We start from the raw sequence: 19,792 nt of genomic DNA, 5'->3' as shown, positions 1-19,792 counted from the left end.
AATTCTAATAAATACTTACAAAAATTTGAAATTATTTCTAATAGGTACCTCAACGTCTCACATCTTTTTCATTCTTCTGACCGATCCTTAATGTACATTATTAATTGCACTTGGATATTTCAAAATTGTATTTGCTAAATACAAAAATTTACAAACAGAGCTAAACAGTCAAAACACATATATGTGACGATCAACGTGAGTGCCTATTAAAATACCTACATTTTGTTTGAAGAATTAAACTTAACTATGTGGTCATAACACTAGTGTGTCCTGATTTGCTGGAGCAGATCTAAATAATAATATATTCGTTTATAAGTTACACGCAAAATATATTATACTTTTTTTACAAAAAAGTGCATTTATTTTTCAAAACAACTACATGGTGACTAATAATACATCATTTACAAATAAATCATTATAGCTTTGTGCAGGCAACAATTATGAATTATATTATACATTTTATGATTACTGAGAGATGAGAAAATTGTGGTAGAGACATGTCTACGCATGTCATTTAACCCGATCAACAGCACGCGCATGTTAACATGGGAGTCCCTACCAAGGCTCAGACCGCCACGTGCTACTGTAATTACACAGTACAACATTGATTTTAGCGCAAAAACTCTTCATCAAAAATTGATTTGATCCCTTTTTAGCTAAAATCCATCAGTTATGTATTGTTACTTTATGTTTTTATCTCTAAATATCATCTTAAAAGCCAGGACTCACAATTCACAAAATTACTCCATTCAAATTCTCGTGACCTAGTGTTAACTGGTGTGCGCAACCGAAGATACTAGATTTTTTAATAACAAGGTTTTACTTTATTTGATTGATTTACTTAAAAATATTTTTTACATTTATTTATTTATAAATAGATTGCATATGCATTTATTGCCAGGTAATCTCTATAATATAGCATTTTAAAATTAATATGGAGTGTCGACTAGTTAGATCAGGCTCCATCTGACAGGGTTCAGGCAATAATTATACAATCAATTTTGACTGAGACACGTTGCAGTCACGCCTCAGTTGAGTATTTGAAAATCTGTGCATACAATATAACGGTAGGGGAACAAGGGGCACTGTGGTTAGTGGGGTGCAGTGAATAATGAATAATAACACACAAACTATTGGTCACACACACATGCTCTGTTCGTTCTAGTCATTCCCTGACTCCTGCGCTAGTGAGCGGCAAACTGTCTTGGTGAATCGTAAGTTGTAATTTTTTTCGACACTTGATTCTGAATGGTTTTTACCTAATTTACTCAATGATTTTGTGTTTATCTTTTAAATAAGGTTTGGTTTAGCTGTGATAATTGAGTAAGTGCTATTTATGATACAAATGAAATTTGTACTTTTTAAAAATATGTTTACAAAAGGACTCCGTGGGGTAGAGCGGTTAAAATGAATCGGGGGCAGTGTGGATAATTTATCCATAGTGCCCCCCCTCAGGTACTTTTCTCACCGCTATTTGTTCTGTTCAGATTCCTGCCTCACAACATGGTACGCAACCGAGAACAGAAGACCAATATTGGACAACACGGAGAAGAGAAAATTAAAGAAGTCATTGAGTTGGTACGATAAGGCAAAAAAATATATGAAGTTGCAAAAGTTCGAGACATACAGTAAACCACACTACACTTATTATTATAAAACCCAGAATGAAGAGAGCCAATGGTTCACACCAAATTATGCTAGCAGAAAGATTTTTACAAACAGTCAAGAAAACACTTTGGTAGATTATATTACATCATGTTTCCAAATATTTTATGGACTGACTACTTTCGAAGTTCGTTAGCTCGCATACGAAATGGGGGTGCAAAATAATATATCGATTCCTCAAAAGTGGAACGTAACAAAACTAGCACGAATTGACCGGTTGTATCATTTCAAAAAGCGCCATCAAACTTTGAGTTTGAGGGTCCCAGAAGAATGTAGCCTGAGTAGAGCTACTTCATTCAATAGGCACAATGTCAATATTTTTTATGATAACCTCTGGAATGTTATGCAAAGAGAACCAACTTTCTGCAATGGAATTAGAATTTTTAACCGAGACGAAATCAACACGATGACTGTACAAAAATCCGCCAAAGTGTAAGCGGTTCGTGGGCAAAAGCAGGTTAGCAAAGTCACCAGTGCAGAAAAGGGTACGCTCGTGACAACCTGCTACATCATCAGTGCTTTGGGACACACTCTTCCACCGGTAATGATATTCACCTAGTGCGGTAACAGACAGGGACATTGAACCACTTAATATCAATCTCACAGCAAGCAACTAAACCTCTGATAATCGAGAGCAGCAGCGCACCAATTATTTTGCAAGAGAGTCCCCGGTTCTTCCTTTAGAAGATTTTCCACTACAGCAATTGGAGTGCCCCTCTCCTTCCATCTCATGAACCCTAACTCAAGAACTCCTTCGCCAATCGTTTTTAGTTCACAGCACAGTTTAGCACAGTGGTTGGTAACTCACGCTCTCAATCTCCCCTGCAAATCTTGGAAAGGCCTTCAACTTTGAAAGAATTTGTGAGTTCCGTGGACCTAGAAAACCTGGACAAGCAGTAAGACGTAAAAGTAAATCTATAATTTCTACTGACACACCGAACAAACAGGAAATAGAGAACTGAAAAGATGAAAAGAAACAAAAGCAAAAAAGAAAGATACCAGTGTGAAGAAAATAAAAGTATTGCAGTCGGAGTCTAACGAAGAGAAAAGTGAGCACATAAGCGTTTATTCTGAAGACGAAGGAGATGGTGACGAAGATGATTGCGAAGAAGAAATATATGTTGTTACAAAAGAAAAGTTTCATCCTCTTACATTAAAAATAATAAAAGCATTACATCATTAATGGGATTGTGCAGTTTTATCACATCTTTAGATCACATTGTTCAGAGTGCCCCACATCTATCCACAGTGCCCCAAGCCAATGTTATAAAAACATCTTAAGGTTTGTTGATTGATGTTCCTAAACACTCTGTGTTTAGGAGAGCACAGTCTCAAACATTGGATAAAAGAAAATGGTATTTCAGAAACTACTTCAAATAATAATGAAGCTGGTGAACCCAAAATGCCAATAAGTGGATTAAGAAACTTTTGAGAAGCACAGGTGAGGCCAAAACATTTTAGAAGCATGAACGCCTACATACGAACTAACTCAGGCTCTCTCGGGGCATGGATGTATGAGGCAATATCTACATCGCTTTGGGCTGCGAGATGACAGTTGCTGCCCATGTGATGGCATCGTTGAGCAGATTGTACTAATATACTGCCCAATGTTCAATAGGCCGAGATGGGAGCTTGAAAGCAAACTAACCACTCGGATAGCTGCGAAAAATTAACTAGCTGAGCTTCTGAACTGTAATAATACAAGAAGAGAGACTGTTCGATTCATTACAGGGACGATCAAGCTGGCTGAGTTATTTAATTATGGTATTGAGCTCTTTTTGTTTTTGGTGTCAAACATTTATGATTTCAAAGTGCTTTTTATCAATTCTGATTTTGATTTTATTTTTACTATTGTTATCTTCGGTGGAAGAAAGTTAAAGTCTACTGAATGCAATTTCAATATAAGTATATTCGATAAAACATTGCATAAAAGAAAAGCAAAGTAAAAATAACTTGCAACTATAATAAAAAAATAATAAAAAAATGGAGTTCGGTTAGCATCAATTTATCAATGCTTTTTGGTTATCTTATCTCGATCAATTTTCAATTTTATTACGAGTTATTATGTATACAATGTTGTGCAAAGATCGCTTTGTCTTTATTTTAGCATAGCAGAAACTAAGAAAAAGTAGGATGTTTGTCAAATGTTTGACTGCTTGCTAAAATAGATTAAAAAATATTTTTTTAAATAAATAGAAACAAAAACATATTTTTTTACTATTAGACTCATCGGAACTACAATAAGGTTAAAATAAATTATTTGATAACAACGAATGCCACCTGCACAAAGCAACAATATGATAATGATAAATTCATATTGTAATATTCTGTCTATAAAAGTAACAGTGTAGAACTAAAAATATTCACTTTAATTATCAATCATCAACTTTAAAAATATATAAGATTGATTGTTTTTTAAAACTAAATATTTTACTAATTACAGTGTATTAGTCCTACAATCGTGGAATGATCTATCTTAAAATGAAAAAACTTTACCAACTAAGATCAGTCGGTAAAAAGTTTTTAAAAATGTGTACAATATATCACTCACCAATCTTTGTCGGTAAAATTATTCATGATAGAAAAGTATAACATTGCCACTACTCCAGAAAAACAAGACTCTTCAAATAGGTAATTGCAGTGTTATGATAAATGTTATTAGAGCAAGCATTTAAAATCTCGACAAGTTATAAAAGTGGTACAGGTATAAAAAGAGACAAGTATGTAAAGCTTGGTTACTGATGTTGAAGTCCAAAAACAGGGGATTTAATCCAGTGTGATCAAGAATACTTTGTTGACTCCAGCTAGTCAGCGATCGGCCAAGATCTCCGAGTAGTAATGTGGAGTGCTGAGGTAATCCAGTACTCTCCGTGGAAGGGGAAGACTATTGATCAAGTCTATCCGCACATACTTCAATATCACAAACCTGGTAAGAAAAAAAAACTTAGTACATAAACAAATTCAAATCAAGAAGAAAACTTGTGAAATGTGGTATCTATCTGATAGAGCTCAACCTAGTTTAAGTTTTCATTACAGAAATCTGTCAAAATTTAATATATGAAAATTTGTAAATTAATATTTCATAGATAAATAAAATCAATTAACAACAGGACATGTAATGTGCATATTAACATTTTTACTCTACATAGTCAATCATTGGCCTCAAAGTTTTTATGCTGAACTTTGGCAAGAATTAATTTACTATGTATGTAACATCTGTAAATGATTTGTTGACTGTTTCATGTGGTCTATTGTGCTTCTCAAAAAAAAATACAGTTACACCTGGCCGAGTTTATTACTTTACACCCTAGTCAAAATCACCCATCCCTCAAGTAGACGCTCGCACTCTCCAAAAAAACAGAAAGTAACGCCATCTCCTGGGAATTCATGACAACTGTTTTTTGGGAACGGAAAGGGTTTCATCTCATCGAGTTTATGCAATGGAGACCAAATTAATGCGGTATCTTACTGTGAAATGCTGAAAAAACTGTGTCTGAAAAAACTGATCCATCCAAAAACAAAGACGAGGCATGCTGACAAAGGTGGTTTGCCTTTTCCATAACAATGCTCGGCCTTGTGCTTGCTCAGCCTCATGTTAGCTCGGACACAAAAGCTCTCTTTGATCAGTTTGGTTGTGACATTTCAACCCAACCCCTTTATTCTGACTTGGCACTTCTACTTGTATTTGAGAAAGTGAAGAAAGAAGTTACTGAGTGCCCGGAAAAGGAGGTGGCAGATAGTTTCTATGAGGAAAGTATTACAAAACTTCCAGTGCACCTTGAAAATGCATCCCGGTTAGTGGCGATCATGTCAAAATATAATATAACCCATTGTTCAAAAAATTTCAGAAATATATTCAGATAATAGTAAATATAATCTCAATTGACAATGTCCCATTTAAAATTTGATACTTGATTTTCGGTAGTGTAGCCCACAACCGTTTAATTTTTTTTCATTACATCCTCAGAGCTGTCAAAACATGTTCCCTGAAGTGGTTACATGAGTTGATTGATCAATAGCATGGTAGTTAAAGTAATTTTGGTGACTGTTGGATAGTATTTGTGTTGTAGGATAATTATGGCATTGTGAGATGGTGCGTTATCATTGTGCAAGATTTTTTTAAAGGGGAATTGATTTAAGTCTCCTAATACACAAATAACACTCCTCATTGAGTCTGATCTTTTAGCAATAATTATTATTGCACAACGCCACTTTCATCTATGAAAACCAACAATCCAATCAATGTATACCTCAGTTGTTGATGTCAATAGCCTATCAGAGCATTCGTCATCATTAATGGATTCATGCCAGAGAACTTACTTTTGAGACATGCCATGTACTTATTGTGAATATAAATTTGGGTCACGTTTTAAATTTTTTTTTACATACCTGCACATATGCTGTAGACTTTGGACCCTCATAAACCTTGAGACCGGATAAAGCAGCTGAACCCTCATTGGTCCTAGAACGGGCCTTAAGTTGAGGAAGAACAAATACCGCCCACTGCGAGAAGTCTCCACTGCATTCTCAATAAAATCGACGATAGTATGCGCTTTGAACATTGTACAATTACCAAAGCAGAATTTACCTGAAAATGAACATAGAATCGCAGCTGATTATGGTAGATGAATACTGAATACATAACATTTTTAATAAAATGCAAAACATGAAATTCAAAAATTAGTCAAAATTAAAAACGCACGCAAAAAAACAAAAAAAATCTCAGTTATCGTCGACTCTGAAATATCAATCATCTCATCGCATATACAAAATATAAAAATGAACGCAAATAATAAATCCACTGCGCTCAAGGTGCTATACTCAAAGTCGTGGCTGGAAATTTGTGCTGAATGTTTCTGTTTTAAAATAATGTTTATTTTATTTTTACATCTTATCAAAAATACAGAAACCTTAATAAAGAATAATTAAGAAAATATAATATGTATCGAACAATTTGTGAGTAAGGATACATAAATACATAAATTACTTATTACATATTTAATAACATTACAAAAATAAGACATAACATAATACAAATATATATATATTTCATTTAAATTATTTATTGACAATTCTTGATGGAATTCCATTGTAATGATGTAATAACTTATATTTCCATATAAGTCCATATAAGTTTCCATATATATATATATATGTACAAATATATTTATTTATTTATTTATTCATATAGATACATATATATATATTTTTAAACTAACCAAGAGCCAAGAGAGAGTTGGGATACAACAAAATAGAAAGTGGAAGAATGCATATTATTAAAGAACACTACAAATAAAATTATTACATAAACATAAATTTAAATAAACATCTGGACAACACGCTTAATAGTACTATATATAAATATATGCAATGTCTCGCAGCAGTCTCCTGCAATGGTCTCTTCCCTTAGACAAATTCCAAACTTAATAATACAATAATATATTGGAAGTAAATGTATAATATATAAACAATAATATAAAAAATGTTAGACATTTCTTCAACAGAGATGAAGCTGTTTATAATATGGCATTTACACAGATCTGATCCATCAACACATAACATTCATCATTCAGCCTGTAGGTATATAGAGAATAAAAAAATACCATAAATGAACATGGAACTCAACTCTACCTACAAGCAAAATGGTGAATGTTACATAGCCGATGACATATCATAAGCTCTGTAAATGCCTAGACTTCCATATTATCAACAGCTTCATTTCTGTTCAAAAAAATATCTAGTATTGATCAGTAAAAAGTCCAGAATTTGACTACAAAGATTTACATATCCCCAAATATTTTTTAATAATAATACAACTGCATGAATTATTAAATGCATTTCATGAGTAAATTTGTTATTTTAAACAGAATTTTCAAACATTACATGTGCATAATGTTATCCCAGACTTTTATTAGTACTTTGTACTTTTTAAAAAATAGACAAATTTACACATAAAATACTTTTCTAAGATTTAAAATATTATGTACAGTAATGATTACAAAGACCATCAGTTTAATTTTAAATTACAAGTTTCGGCTCAGCATAAGTTGTATCAAGAATCAAAATGTACACAACTCAACAACTGTATTTAAAATATAAAAATACATCATGTTTTCAACAAGAATCAATATTAAACTCTTAAGGTTACATATATATCCACACAAATAACATCAGCCCTAATGGACGCTGTAATGCGATCCGAAACGTCTGAAAAGCGTGCAAACCACACATGGCATAATAATACAGAAAAACTCTCTGTGTAATATTGAACTCGAAAAACATACTCGAAAGATGACAACATTAAATTTAAACATCTTTTTGCAAAAATAAACAAAAATATTTTTTAAATGTGTACAATCTACTCTCGATTTTCTAGGCTGGTACAACTTTAAAAAAAATAAAGGTCATACAGATTTGCAATGTCATTTACATATTGCATAAAAAACAAGATCTGTAGCCGATAACTCTAGTTATTGAAATAAGAAAATAATAAAATAAAAAGAAATAACAATAATACTAATACAGAAAAAACATCAGTTTTAACAGCACCGACATACTGTGCCGCAATCACAACTAAATCATCCACCGAACTCGCAAACCGCATAATAATCTATAAACCCCTTACCTCTTCCCATATTTCAGAACATAACATCAAAAAGTGTCAGAAACGTTTACAAGCTCTAACAAGCCATCCCCGAATTCAACAAAACACTGATGCACTATTTTTCATGTAGTTCTTAGTAGGATGAGGTACATGATAAAGTACAGAGAAGAGTTCTATGAACAGGTAATCTGGATACAATGTTTTCGATAATTTGCGGGCAGTGAATCCGGTTATTTAAAATATTTATGAAAACTCATATACAAAATAATATATCTGCTTTCGGGAATTTGAATTTTCTGATATATAATGGACTCAGCAGTCCTTGAGAAAATAATGTTTCAAATGTGCTCGATGGGATTCTTATAAACGCAATTATAGAACTGAATTATAAAATGCTTCGCACATGCAAAAATGTATACATAATTTTAATAGGTCAGTGCTTGTAAAATATCTAATTGATCTTATAATATCATTATAGCTTGTAACTGCGGTTCCAATATATTGTTATCCAGAATGACACCAGAATCGTACTTCCGAATCAAATAAAAATCTATGTTGTTTAAGAAACCCTTACAATAAAATTTATTTTGCTGACTAACCCATCCTTTTACTAAATGTACAGCATAATCAGTACAAATTAATATTTCAGATACAAGTAAAATACCCATAAAACTATTACATTGATGCAACAGATTTTAAAAAGAATTATAATTATGTGTTACTTCAGGAATAATAAATATCATACTTGTAATTTTACTTTATTTATCAACACTCAAAACACATATTAATTTGAATGATAAAAAATATCTGAAAATAATTTTTGATTCCAAAATTTATGTGTTAAAATTGAAAACAAATATGTAGACTTGTAAGTGAAAATGATTGTTGAACATACCTTGATCGTGCTCTATTCGCACGTGTCGCATACCATTGAGTTTGAATGTGAGTGTAAAGATGTAACGATCGTCACTACTATCTCGCACAATAAATGATCCATCAGGCTCATCTGATAATATCTTTTCTGCTGCCTCCACAGATATTGGACCCCAGTACCAACCATACTAAAAAAACAAGTATAAAAATATAACCACTTTGCAGAAGTACCTTAAACGGATGATGTTGTTAAAGGCCATTAATATTAACTCAAATGCCAATTTGAGTCTAATTATTTTATTTTTTAATAGGACAATTGTTTTGCCTTATTAGGACTATTATTTTCAAACGAATGTTAAATAGTCCTGCCATAAATACCATTACAAAGTATTATGATTACAATAAAATATTTCAATGTTACTAATGTTTTATTTTATGACTAGGTGTGGTAAGCCATCTCCCTGGACAAGATTTTTTGTTTGCAGAGCGGATTCTTGAATTCCACTACCGACAGCCTTGATAACTACGTAATGTTCGAGGATGTCCACTTGTTTCTCGATCTTCAACACTTTGATTATCCTTAATTGAATTAATAGTTGATCCACAAACTGGTAACTGTTGCCTAAAAGTTTTAGGGTATTAAAAATATCACCCAGTATATACGACAGTGGCGGTTTTGCAGGTGAGGCAAGATTATACTCCACACATTCACGTTGAATAAAAAGCTATGACATAAAAAACATATCAACGTAAAAACAACCCTATTCCCTTATTCAAAATACAGTTTTTTTTGCAACGCACAGGCAATGCTCACAACATCTTCAGTCTAATTTAGTTGCACTCCTTCAGACAACACTTGCTGCAAGCAAAAAACATATGTATTTTGATGTACTTAAGATTAAATTTGGAGTACATTGATAGCGGTTAGGCTATTCATAAACAAGATTCCTCGCCGGATGTCACAATATGACCAACTTTTGGATGACTGCTTCTCATGGTGCCTCGTAGATGAAAGAAAGGGAAGTGGGGTATTCTGTCTACTCTTGTGTCAGTTGCACAGATTATACTACGTCAGTCAATAGTCGCCTTTAGTCTCTACTGCGTGCTTTCGCATGTACCTAGTAATGAATAACTTCGTAATTATCAAAGCTGAAAAATACATAAATATTGAATATTAAAGTCTAGTGGTATTGGAGTATAAAATATATTGTAGCCTCACTAGAAATTTAGTACCAAAATTGCCACTGCTCGGCAACTTCCCAACTTCATGTAATGCAATTACAGCGTATCAGTTTTCTTTATCACCCCCCCCCCCCTCCATGTTTACTTTGCAACGGTCATAACCGACTAATTATAGCAATATCACAAATGAGACATTACCTGAAAAAAGGTTACTGGTACCAGTTATTGTTTACATTTTATGAATTTTTATAATGAATGAATATATGGCAGGACTAAATACATGGTTTTCACTTTTCAAGTACATATTTTCAAGGACAAGATTATGTCCCAAGTTTGTAAATGGACATATTTAGCTATTGGTTGAAATACTTACATCTTTGACTTTTTGAATGGAGGTAGCGAAGTCGATGTGTGTATCCTCTGTGTGCGTGTGAGTGCTGGGTAAAGGGGGCAGGGCACGGGGGGCGTTGGGCGCTGGAAGGGGTGGCGGGGGTCGGCTGCCGCCCCCTGAACTGCGCTCCCTGCTTCTGCCCCCCAGCCCCAACAGACTGCACAGCGTTTGCTTCAGGTTTAGTGATAAACTCTTCGCTTGAGACTTTTTCAATCGCATCTGTTTTGCACCGTCATCCTTCACATTTTCTTCATTCACATTTTTCTGAGAGGACACTACTACCTCCTTTGATTTTTTACTATTTTTTATATTAATTATGAAAGTGTGTTTTTTACTTTTACGAATATTATTAACATCAGTATCGTTTAGTTTGGACACAGCGTCTAGATTACCTTCGAGTGATTTATACTTAAAGCTATTATTATTATCGTTTGTATTAGATTTTAATTTAGTTTTAATTACCGGCTTCGTAACCGAATTATTTTGAGTTTCCGATTCACTGGAACTAGAATAAAGCGTATGAAGATATTTTCGTACTTCATGTAAAGTCATATGCATAGGTTCTTGGTCTCTTCCAATGTTAGCGGCAGAAATGCACTTTTTGTTCATGGAAGTGCTGGGCACACTGTGCCTTTTATTTTCATCAACTGCATCAGGGATTCTGGTACAATTTTTCGAGACTTTGGTGCCATGTTTTTCAATAGGATGTGAGATGGATTGGGACACACTACGGCCTCTCTTGCGATAGCTTCTCTGCGATTGTTTAGTTTGGTGCCGCGGCCTGACCATGTCAATAGGAATTGCATAAATATCACTATCGAAGGGAACGTTGTACATATCTGCTATTTCTGTGGCAGTGCTTGATAAGGTGTGGTGGGAGATAGCTTGAGTAATGAAGCTAGAGTCATCAGGCGGGGCGGGGGTAGCCAGAGAACTGTGAGAGCAGGATAATCGCGAGGATGGACGCGCTCCTCTACGTGATCCACTCTCCCCCTCCTTCAGACTTCCACATTCCCACTCACACTGGGAATGCTTACTCAGTATTGGGCTATCCTGTAAAACATATTTAAAATTTGGTTTGGCACAGATAAATTACGAATGTTTCACGTAACATTTGAGAAGAAATTTAAGCAGAGAAATAAAACTGGGCAATGAATTATATTCATTTTTAAATGCAGCAACAAAATTATGTGGACCAGTACCATGCATGTAGGGCATGCCCATTTTTTTTTTAAATTTGCTTGTATGTAAACATGATGTATGCTTTCTTCTTACAAGTAGTGCAGTCTACAAAGCACCTAGATGGCATATCATTCATATCATAAGCATGTATGAAAATATAATATCTCATGAAAATATTCATAAGATTATCATAGTTCATTTTGATATACTATATAGTCATCTGCTTAAAATTAACAAATTAAAGAAAATTCTTAAGTACTATATTTTTTAAATATAAGTTGTTCCTCAGATATCAATCATTACCAATAAGTACCATCACCATAATATAGGGAACGTCAGACGTCAGAAACGTAGTTGAATACTCATCGTCGGAACCCATACATACATAAATAAATATAATAATGATAAATATGTAGAAAGCAATGCTAATATTGATATCTTTAACGATACATTAAATAATTATAGGAGAACTGTAACGCAATGATAAAATCAGACAATCCCTTAAGTTAGTTAGGTAAAATAATTTGTAATAACCTGTTAGTATAATTAATTGTCATAACTTTTATATTAATAGAATTTAATTAAGCTAGTCAAATAAAAAAATATATAAACTTTTTTATTTGTTATGTTGTGTTCACATATAATTGATGAACAATATCTAAACATAACAAAGTGTGATTATTATAACAATGTCGTATGTATTGTTTATTTTTTGTGAACCATAATGAATAAAAAAAATAATTTTAAACTATAAAAAAACATGTAAAAATACTATGACAAAGTTGATTTTAGTGAATTTAAAAAAATATATTTTGTATATTAAAACATAGAAAAAAAAAGTTTGTCAATTTTGTTAACATAATTTAATATATATATATATTTTTTTTAATTGTTTAAAATAACAACCGCTACACTACGGAAGAGGACTCACGAAAAGTGACTATTTATTACTTATTCTATTCTTACATACTTATACAGTACTTTTTATTCAATTTTCTATATATTTGAAATCTTGAGTGCAATTGACAATTAAAAAGGATTCTATTAAAATGTTTTGATCGCAATATGTCTTCATTCCTAAATAAATCAAATAAAAAATAAATAAATAAACTTTTTTTGATCAAAGAGGTATAAAAATTAAAAGGTGTTTCAGGCGTCTCCTAGTAGTGAAATAATTCAGTAGATTCTTACCCATATCAATAAAGGTTTAAATCAACAGATGGAAGAATTGAAGAAATGTGAAAGTTTGACACAAACAAACAAATAAACCATTACACAGGTAGGCAGAGAGGATAGAACACCATATTGATCTGTCTTTGCATACAGACCTCTTTTCCTCTATATTCATACATATTATCATGCACACACACCGATTATTCCGACTTTTGAGTTAGTGAATCATGAATATAAATCTCACAATTCTTTTCTCAAAGTTTTTCGCAAATATTTCAGTAACTCCTTCAATGGAGATTTCTAAGTTTGCTTCTAATACCCTCAATTGTTTGTTAGAATTAAAATTTAGAAAATGAAACATATTTACTATGACACATAGAATGGTTGTATCAGATATACAAATAATATTATACGGAAATTAAAATGAAAACTAATATATTATATTATAATTATTACACGGATATTCATTTTATTTTTTATTAATTTAAATCAAGTCTAACACTCCAAGAGATCAGTCGCGTGCACAGAATTTTTAACTAGGGTAGGCAGTAGAAAAAAAAGTATGTTTTATATAGTACCCATATAAGTAATTAATCTTACCAAACAGTTTCCTTCAGTCACATTAGTTTGAATCACTATGTTGTAGTTAATATTGAAATTACCTAAGCCACATCAAATATCCAAATAAATGCTAAATTTACATAATATATTTCTTATTTTTAATATAATTTATATAATATATTGCTACGAAATCCTTATTTAAAATATTTTTATATTTTCATTTATTACGGTTGCTACACTCAAAATTAAATCAATTTGGACTCTATTTAACATTCCCGTAAATGCACTGCTAGATAATTGCAAGTGATTTTCCAAGATACCATCGTATTTAGCTAGCAAATCAATAAGTTCCAAAAAATTACCTTTATTATTTTTATTAACAAAATAAACACGGAACATAAAACTCTCGATTGTATAATGATTATAAAACAAACCAATTTGAGGTTATTTATTCGACATGACTGTCAATAATAATTGAAAAAAACGCTAGATGTCAGTAATATATTTGTTTGTTCTTCCTAAAACAATGTACCTACCAACGTTCGAAAAACACTGCCTACTAGCTTACCCATACATGCGTAATTACAACTGAAAAAAAACTCACACATACACGTTTCGTTCATGCATACGTGTTTTGTTCATATCGACAAAATAGGCATTTGTAGTTCGTGCTTCTCCCGAACCAGACCGATAGCGGCGCGCTGATCGGTACAATACACTACTTAACTTGAGCGGTATTAAGGTTTCAACTTGAGCGGTATCAAGTGGCTTTCAACTGATAATGTTTCATACTTGCCTTCTAATGCTCAAAGTCACGATGAGTACCTACTTATCGATGAATTGAATACACATAACTTGTCGGAATTTAATGCAATTTTTAATAAACACGGACGGATCCTAGATTTAGTCATTTCTAATGACATTGTTAATGTTAGTGAATGTATGGACCCATTGGTACCTATTGACCCGCATAATAATGCTCTCTTCATTAATGCTCAATTTATTGAACTTACTTACCTGAAGCCTGCACCGCTAATTAAATATCTGTATAATAAAGCAAACTTTGATTCAATAAATAGTACAATCTCTGACATCGCCTGGCATACTGAATTCTCAATTAGATCATTTGACGAATCCGTAAACTTTTTTTACAATACTTTTACAAATCTGAGAGATAAATTTGTACCCGCTGTTAAGACTTTGAACAGTTCATATCCTATATGGTACTCCCCCGCGCTAGTAAAAGCAATTAAAGAAAAAGATAAATACTTAAGAAAATATAAGACTTACGGCAATCACTCCAATCTAATAACTTTTAAATTATTATGTGATAGAATCAAACATCTTGAAAAGGATTGTCACGATTCTTACATTGCCTTCGTGGAAAAGTCCTTTGAGGACTCACCTAAAAATTTCTGGTCGTATGTGAAGGCCAAATCCAAATCCAACTCTATTCCTAATAGTCTTGTATTAGGTAATATGCGAGTAAACACTGGTATTGAAATTTGCAACGCATTTTCTGAATATTTTCACTCCCCTTTTCTAAATCCAGCTAGTATCCAATCGAGAAATTCCACTAATCCCTCATCTATCTCGTCTCATGTGTATACCTCAGATATTAATTCCATCGTGGTATTACATTTAGTCGCAAAGTAAAATTTTTACGTACTATGTGCTTAAGGGTCAAAACCTCCAACGCTCTTTATGTGTAAAGGATCTAGGTATCTTCCATGATAGTAAATTACTTTTCGACGCCCATATTGACAGCATCATAAAAAAGTCATCGCATGCGCTTGGCTTTGTTATGCGTAGCTCTACGTCGTTCACTATGGCAAAGACACTTAAAATCCTTTACTGTACATTAGTGCGAAGCAACTTAGAATATGCATCACAAATATGGAATCCTATGTACAATGTGCAAATATCACGCATTGAAAATATTTTTTAAAAAATCGTAAAGTTCATGTGTTTCCGGTTGAAACTTGAGTTTAAATCCGACCAGTATATTCATATATATAAAAAACATCACCTATTGCCTCTGCAAAAACGTCGGGAAATAGCGGATATAATTTATTTACTTAAAATTGCCTCTGGTTCAATTGACTGTCCTGAACTACTAAGCAAACTTTCTATAAATGTTCCTTCCAAAGTTTTAAGAAATAACCCTCTTCTTCACATACCTCTTGCTTCATCTAATTATAGGCAAAATTTATATTTATGGCGAACTTTTAATAATTTTAATGTAATAAATAAATCATTTAACATAGATTTATTTGCAAATAATCTTAATGACGTACGGCGTTTGCTTTCGAAATAATTCGTAGTATTTTTTATTTTCTTTTGAATTTACATTTAATTACTATTCATTTTATGTTCGAGAATCTTTTTTAACTTACTGTGATGCTACTTGTGAAAAACTGTAATTGGCTCGTTTGTTATTTGTTTTGTTATACATATATATAAGATAATTATAGCTGTTGGTTATCCAAATAAATAAAATAAAAAATTAACTGAATTATCTCTGGCGCATTTTTTAAATTTAAAAAATAGTTACTAATATTTTTAATACTATTTCTTGTTATTGTTTTAATAAAATTCTAGTAGGGTAGGCACTGCTTATGTGCCTTTATGGAACGCACGCCATTGCATGAGATTATATTTCTTTAAAAGCTTATTTTTTCAATAAAATTTTTATTCAACAGTGTTATTCAAGTGTTAGTCAAATTCAATTTTATATTTTAATTTGATTATAATCATATTATTTATAAAATATACACATAATAATTAAAAGGTTATCTAAAATGCCTGATAATATTATCATACTGTATTTTTTTTTACCTGAAACTGTGGTGGTGGATCTATAGCAGAAACAACTTTTGTAGGACCCTTTTTAACAGTATTGAAATTATCACCGCACATTCGTTCTGACGTCTCTTGACAATCATATAATGACAGAGACTTTTCATCATAATCACTTTCTTGTAGCTAAAACAAAAACGTATTTAATGTTTGTAAAAAAAATTTTTCAAGAGCCACAATATCACAACTTTGAGAAAGATGATTTATAAGTTGGCTAGTTAACAAAAATAGATCCTCCTATCTAACTATAAAAAATATTTATTACCGGCTAGAAATTTTAAACGGAAATGTTTTAAAAAAGTTTTTTACAAAACAGAGATTTGGTGACTTCGGGGGGTAGCTAGTAAAAAAAATGCAGGGCAAACATAATACACTTTATGACTTTGGGGGTTGGCAAATATAGAAGTAAAGGACGAATTGGCACAATTTTTTTTGTGTTTTTATGATTTATTCAAATATTTCAATTTTGGAACCATTTTCTTTTGGAAATACAAAACCATGATAGAAAATGGCAAACAAGTTGTGGTATATTGGAAATCAAAATCACTATCCACGGGAGCACCGTCTACAAGATTGGATTTCACTACTACTCTCTTCACTCCCGACCTTTTCTACCGGGTCCTAAGCTTCACTTCCAATTAACAATTGTGAAAACTGAAAAGGATCCTACGGCACTAGCTAATACAAGGAGACATGCCTAAGCATTACACCCTGAGACAGGCAGCACATCCGCAGTAGAACCAACCCGTAGCTGGTGCACTACATCTATAAGTATTGCACAGCATTATCTAAACAAAACTGTGGAATTTTTTAACAAGCGAACTTAGGGCTACAAATATTTTAACTAAATGATTTTTCGTTTACTTCTGATGTAATGTGGAGCCAGCCGCTAACAGAATCACTGGAGACAGAGCCACTGGTAATGATGAGACCACTGTCTTCACTCAGCAGAGGGGCCTCTGAGTGCCCGGAGAATGATGGCGGAGAGTCCATTTCCACATCATCCTTGAAAAATAAAAACTGCACACTATATAACCAAATCTTTCAAGACCTCTGTTTCATTACTTAAATATAATATTTTACTTTGTTTTTAATCATAGTACAGGGTGTCCAGTGGCAGATTTCAAAGTTTGAACAAACATAGTTTCTGAACGCAACGCGTGAGAGGGACGCTGGGGGCGTCGTTAAAAGATCAAGCGCTGCGGATTTTTTAGTAGCCATGGAACAGTGGAGTAGAGAGTATTGCGCTTTTGCTGTCGAGGCGTACATTTAGAGTGTTTTTTTTTCGTTGAAAATCAACGTGGCCAAACTGTAACTGTGAATTCAGAGAGATACGCCGGATGATCAATGATTTTTTTAGACTGGAACTACAGAATAGTCCATACTTCAACTGAAACACATGGTTCCAGCAAGACGGGGCCGCAGCTCATACTGCTTATGTTTCCATGAAAGCAGTGCAGCAGTTATTTCCAGAAAAAAACATTTCCCGAAACGGTATAATACTGCGGCCACCTAAGTCACCAGATTTAAGCCAATGTAACTTTTTCCTATGTGGATACTTATAATCCGTTGTTTATAAAACAAATCTGAGCAATGTGACACAACTTAAAGAAAATATTCGAGCCGAAGTCAGCAAGATTCCCCAGTCGCTCTGTAAGTGCGTTTTTGAAAACATGCATGCTAGACTCGAAGAGTGTCAGACTCGATGGCCGCCATTTAGAGAACGTGGTTTTTAAAAAATGAAATCTGCAATTGTTGTTTTTAAACTATAATAAACATAATTTGTATTAGGAGTTTTTTTTTTACAATTTTTCAAACTTTGAAATCTGCCACTAGACACCTATAGATAGAACATAGGTCATAGCAAACTACTGTTTATCGTGGAATGTTAAATAACTAAATTAATATTCTTAAAACTATTAACAGCATATTGTATTTAAGGTTTTGATTTATGTAATTAAAATTAAGGTTTTTGATTAAGCTGAAGATACCATAAAATATTAAATCATTGTGCTAAAGTAATATAAAACTCAAGACCTTTTGACTTTTACAGCATTGATATTTAACAAAACATTGTAAGAAAAATAAAACTGCTGTCATTATATGATAGAGATTTCCCTGGGTAATGTTTCTTGAAAAAATAAAAATAGGGAGGGTGCTATAGTAATCGGACATGCTACAGTAATTGGCCATTCTAAACCTTATTGTTAAAAATAAATAGCTGTAATGCGTTCATTTAAAGAAAAAACATGCGAGTGTCTATTTTATGGAAGAGATAAATTTTTAAGTTTACTTATTTTTTACCATTAGATTTAGAGTGTCCAATTACTATAGCACCACCTTAGAACAATAAGTTGGTTACTAGCAATATCTGATCAAATATAGAAAACGTTATTTTATTTTGATCAATTTATGGATTACTTACTATTATAGATGTCAATATTTTTTTTTTTAATTTTTACAGCACTTTCTAACACTCCAGTAATCATTTAAACACATTTTAAAACGCAGTAAAGTATCACCTTGAAGGAATTCATTATGCGAAAAAATTGAAAAAATGCGTCGAAAGTTATACCTAGTTACTTTAATATTGTCAAATATATTTCAATTAATAACACTAAAAATTAGCCATGATAAAACTGCTAATATTCATTGTGTTTAAATAAATGGTAAAAATATTTTGGGAAAACTTCGAAAATGTAAAAATCGTAAGAAATATTTTTGACATTTCATTAAGCATGCAAGGTTGGTTTTGTTTGGCTGGTAAAAGCAGAGTTCGCCATCTTCGCAGAACCCGAGCAGAAAAGTTTACGCAGCTTAGGATACTGTCAAAGGAAAAAACGTATTTTTTTAACGTTTTCCAACTGGTTCTATCAAAACGGAAAATTCTCCTGTTTAACCGGACATGCATTAAATTAGCCACCTTAGCTGCTGGCTAAAGCAATGACCGAAAAGTATGTACCAGCAGAGTTGGGTAATAGTATAAGCATTTATTCGAAATAGTATTAAAAATAACACATTTGATCGAAAATAATATTGAGCGGTGTAAAAAAGAGAACAACAAAATCGAAAGCATAAGTTGATTATTTACCTGTCTAATATTCCCAGGCTATAATTACACCTAGCGCCATATTACGATTCTCGGTTTTCGTTTTCAGATTTCATTTTGTTGCTTTTTTCTATGATTTTCTTAGTATTCTTAATGTAGCCATATAAAATTATCACAAAAATTTAGTGGATAGGAATAAAAGTAACAATTTTCAATTTTGTGTACATATCTTTCGTTTGTTTACAGTTATAGT

The 19,792-nt window shown here is 32.5% G+C and overlaps 1 protein-coding gene across 1 annotated transcript; it reads right to left on the bottom strand.

Moving 5' to 3' along the window:
• Positions 1-3,440: 3,440 nt before the first annotated feature.
• LOC148280036 (uncharacterized) lies at positions 3,441-19,691 on the bottom strand. Its single transcript, XM_088229008.1, has 7 exons — positions 19,582-19,691; positions 17,355-17,495; positions 16,470-16,616; positions 10,698-11,768; positions 9,165-9,330; positions 6,055-6,253; positions 3,441-4,591 (listed from the first exon to the last, which is right to left on the bottom strand). The coding sequence occupies exons 2-7, from the start codon at positions 17,481-17,483 to the stop codon at positions 4,474-4,476; spliced, it is 1,830 nt and encodes a 609-aa protein (XP_088085134.1). The 5' UTR covers positions 17,484-17,495; positions 19,582-19,691; the 3' UTR covers positions 3,441-4,473.
• Between the last annotated feature and the right edge of the window lie 101 nt (positions 19,692-19,792).

Source organism: Micrasema longulum, unplaced genomic scaffold, assembly GCF_059751315.1.
Source record: "Micrasema longulum isolate JH-2025_06_02 unplaced genomic scaffold, ASM5975131v1 h1tg000629l, whole genome shotgun sequence".
Lineage (NCBI taxonomy): Eukaryota > Metazoa > Arthropoda > Insecta > Trichoptera > Brachycentridae > Micrasema > Micrasema longulum.
Note: the sequence above shows the minus strand (reverse complement) of the source record. Positions and strands in the feature narration are given on the sequence as shown.

Bases quoted from the DNA above. Each gene is read 5' to 3' on its own strand.
- LOC148280036 (XM_088229008.1), bottom strand. From the start codon at position 17,483: ATGGACTCTCCGCCATCATTCTCCGGGCACTCAGAGGCCCCTCTGCTG. The intron at 11,769-16,469 runs GTAAAAAAAAAT...TATGTTTTACAG, and splicing joins ATCCACCACCACAGTTTCAG to GATAGCCCAATACTGAGTAA. The intron at 9,331-10,697 runs GTAAGTATTTCA...TTGTTTTTTTAG, and splicing joins CCATTCAAAAAGTCAAAGAT to TATGGTTGGTACTGGGGTCC.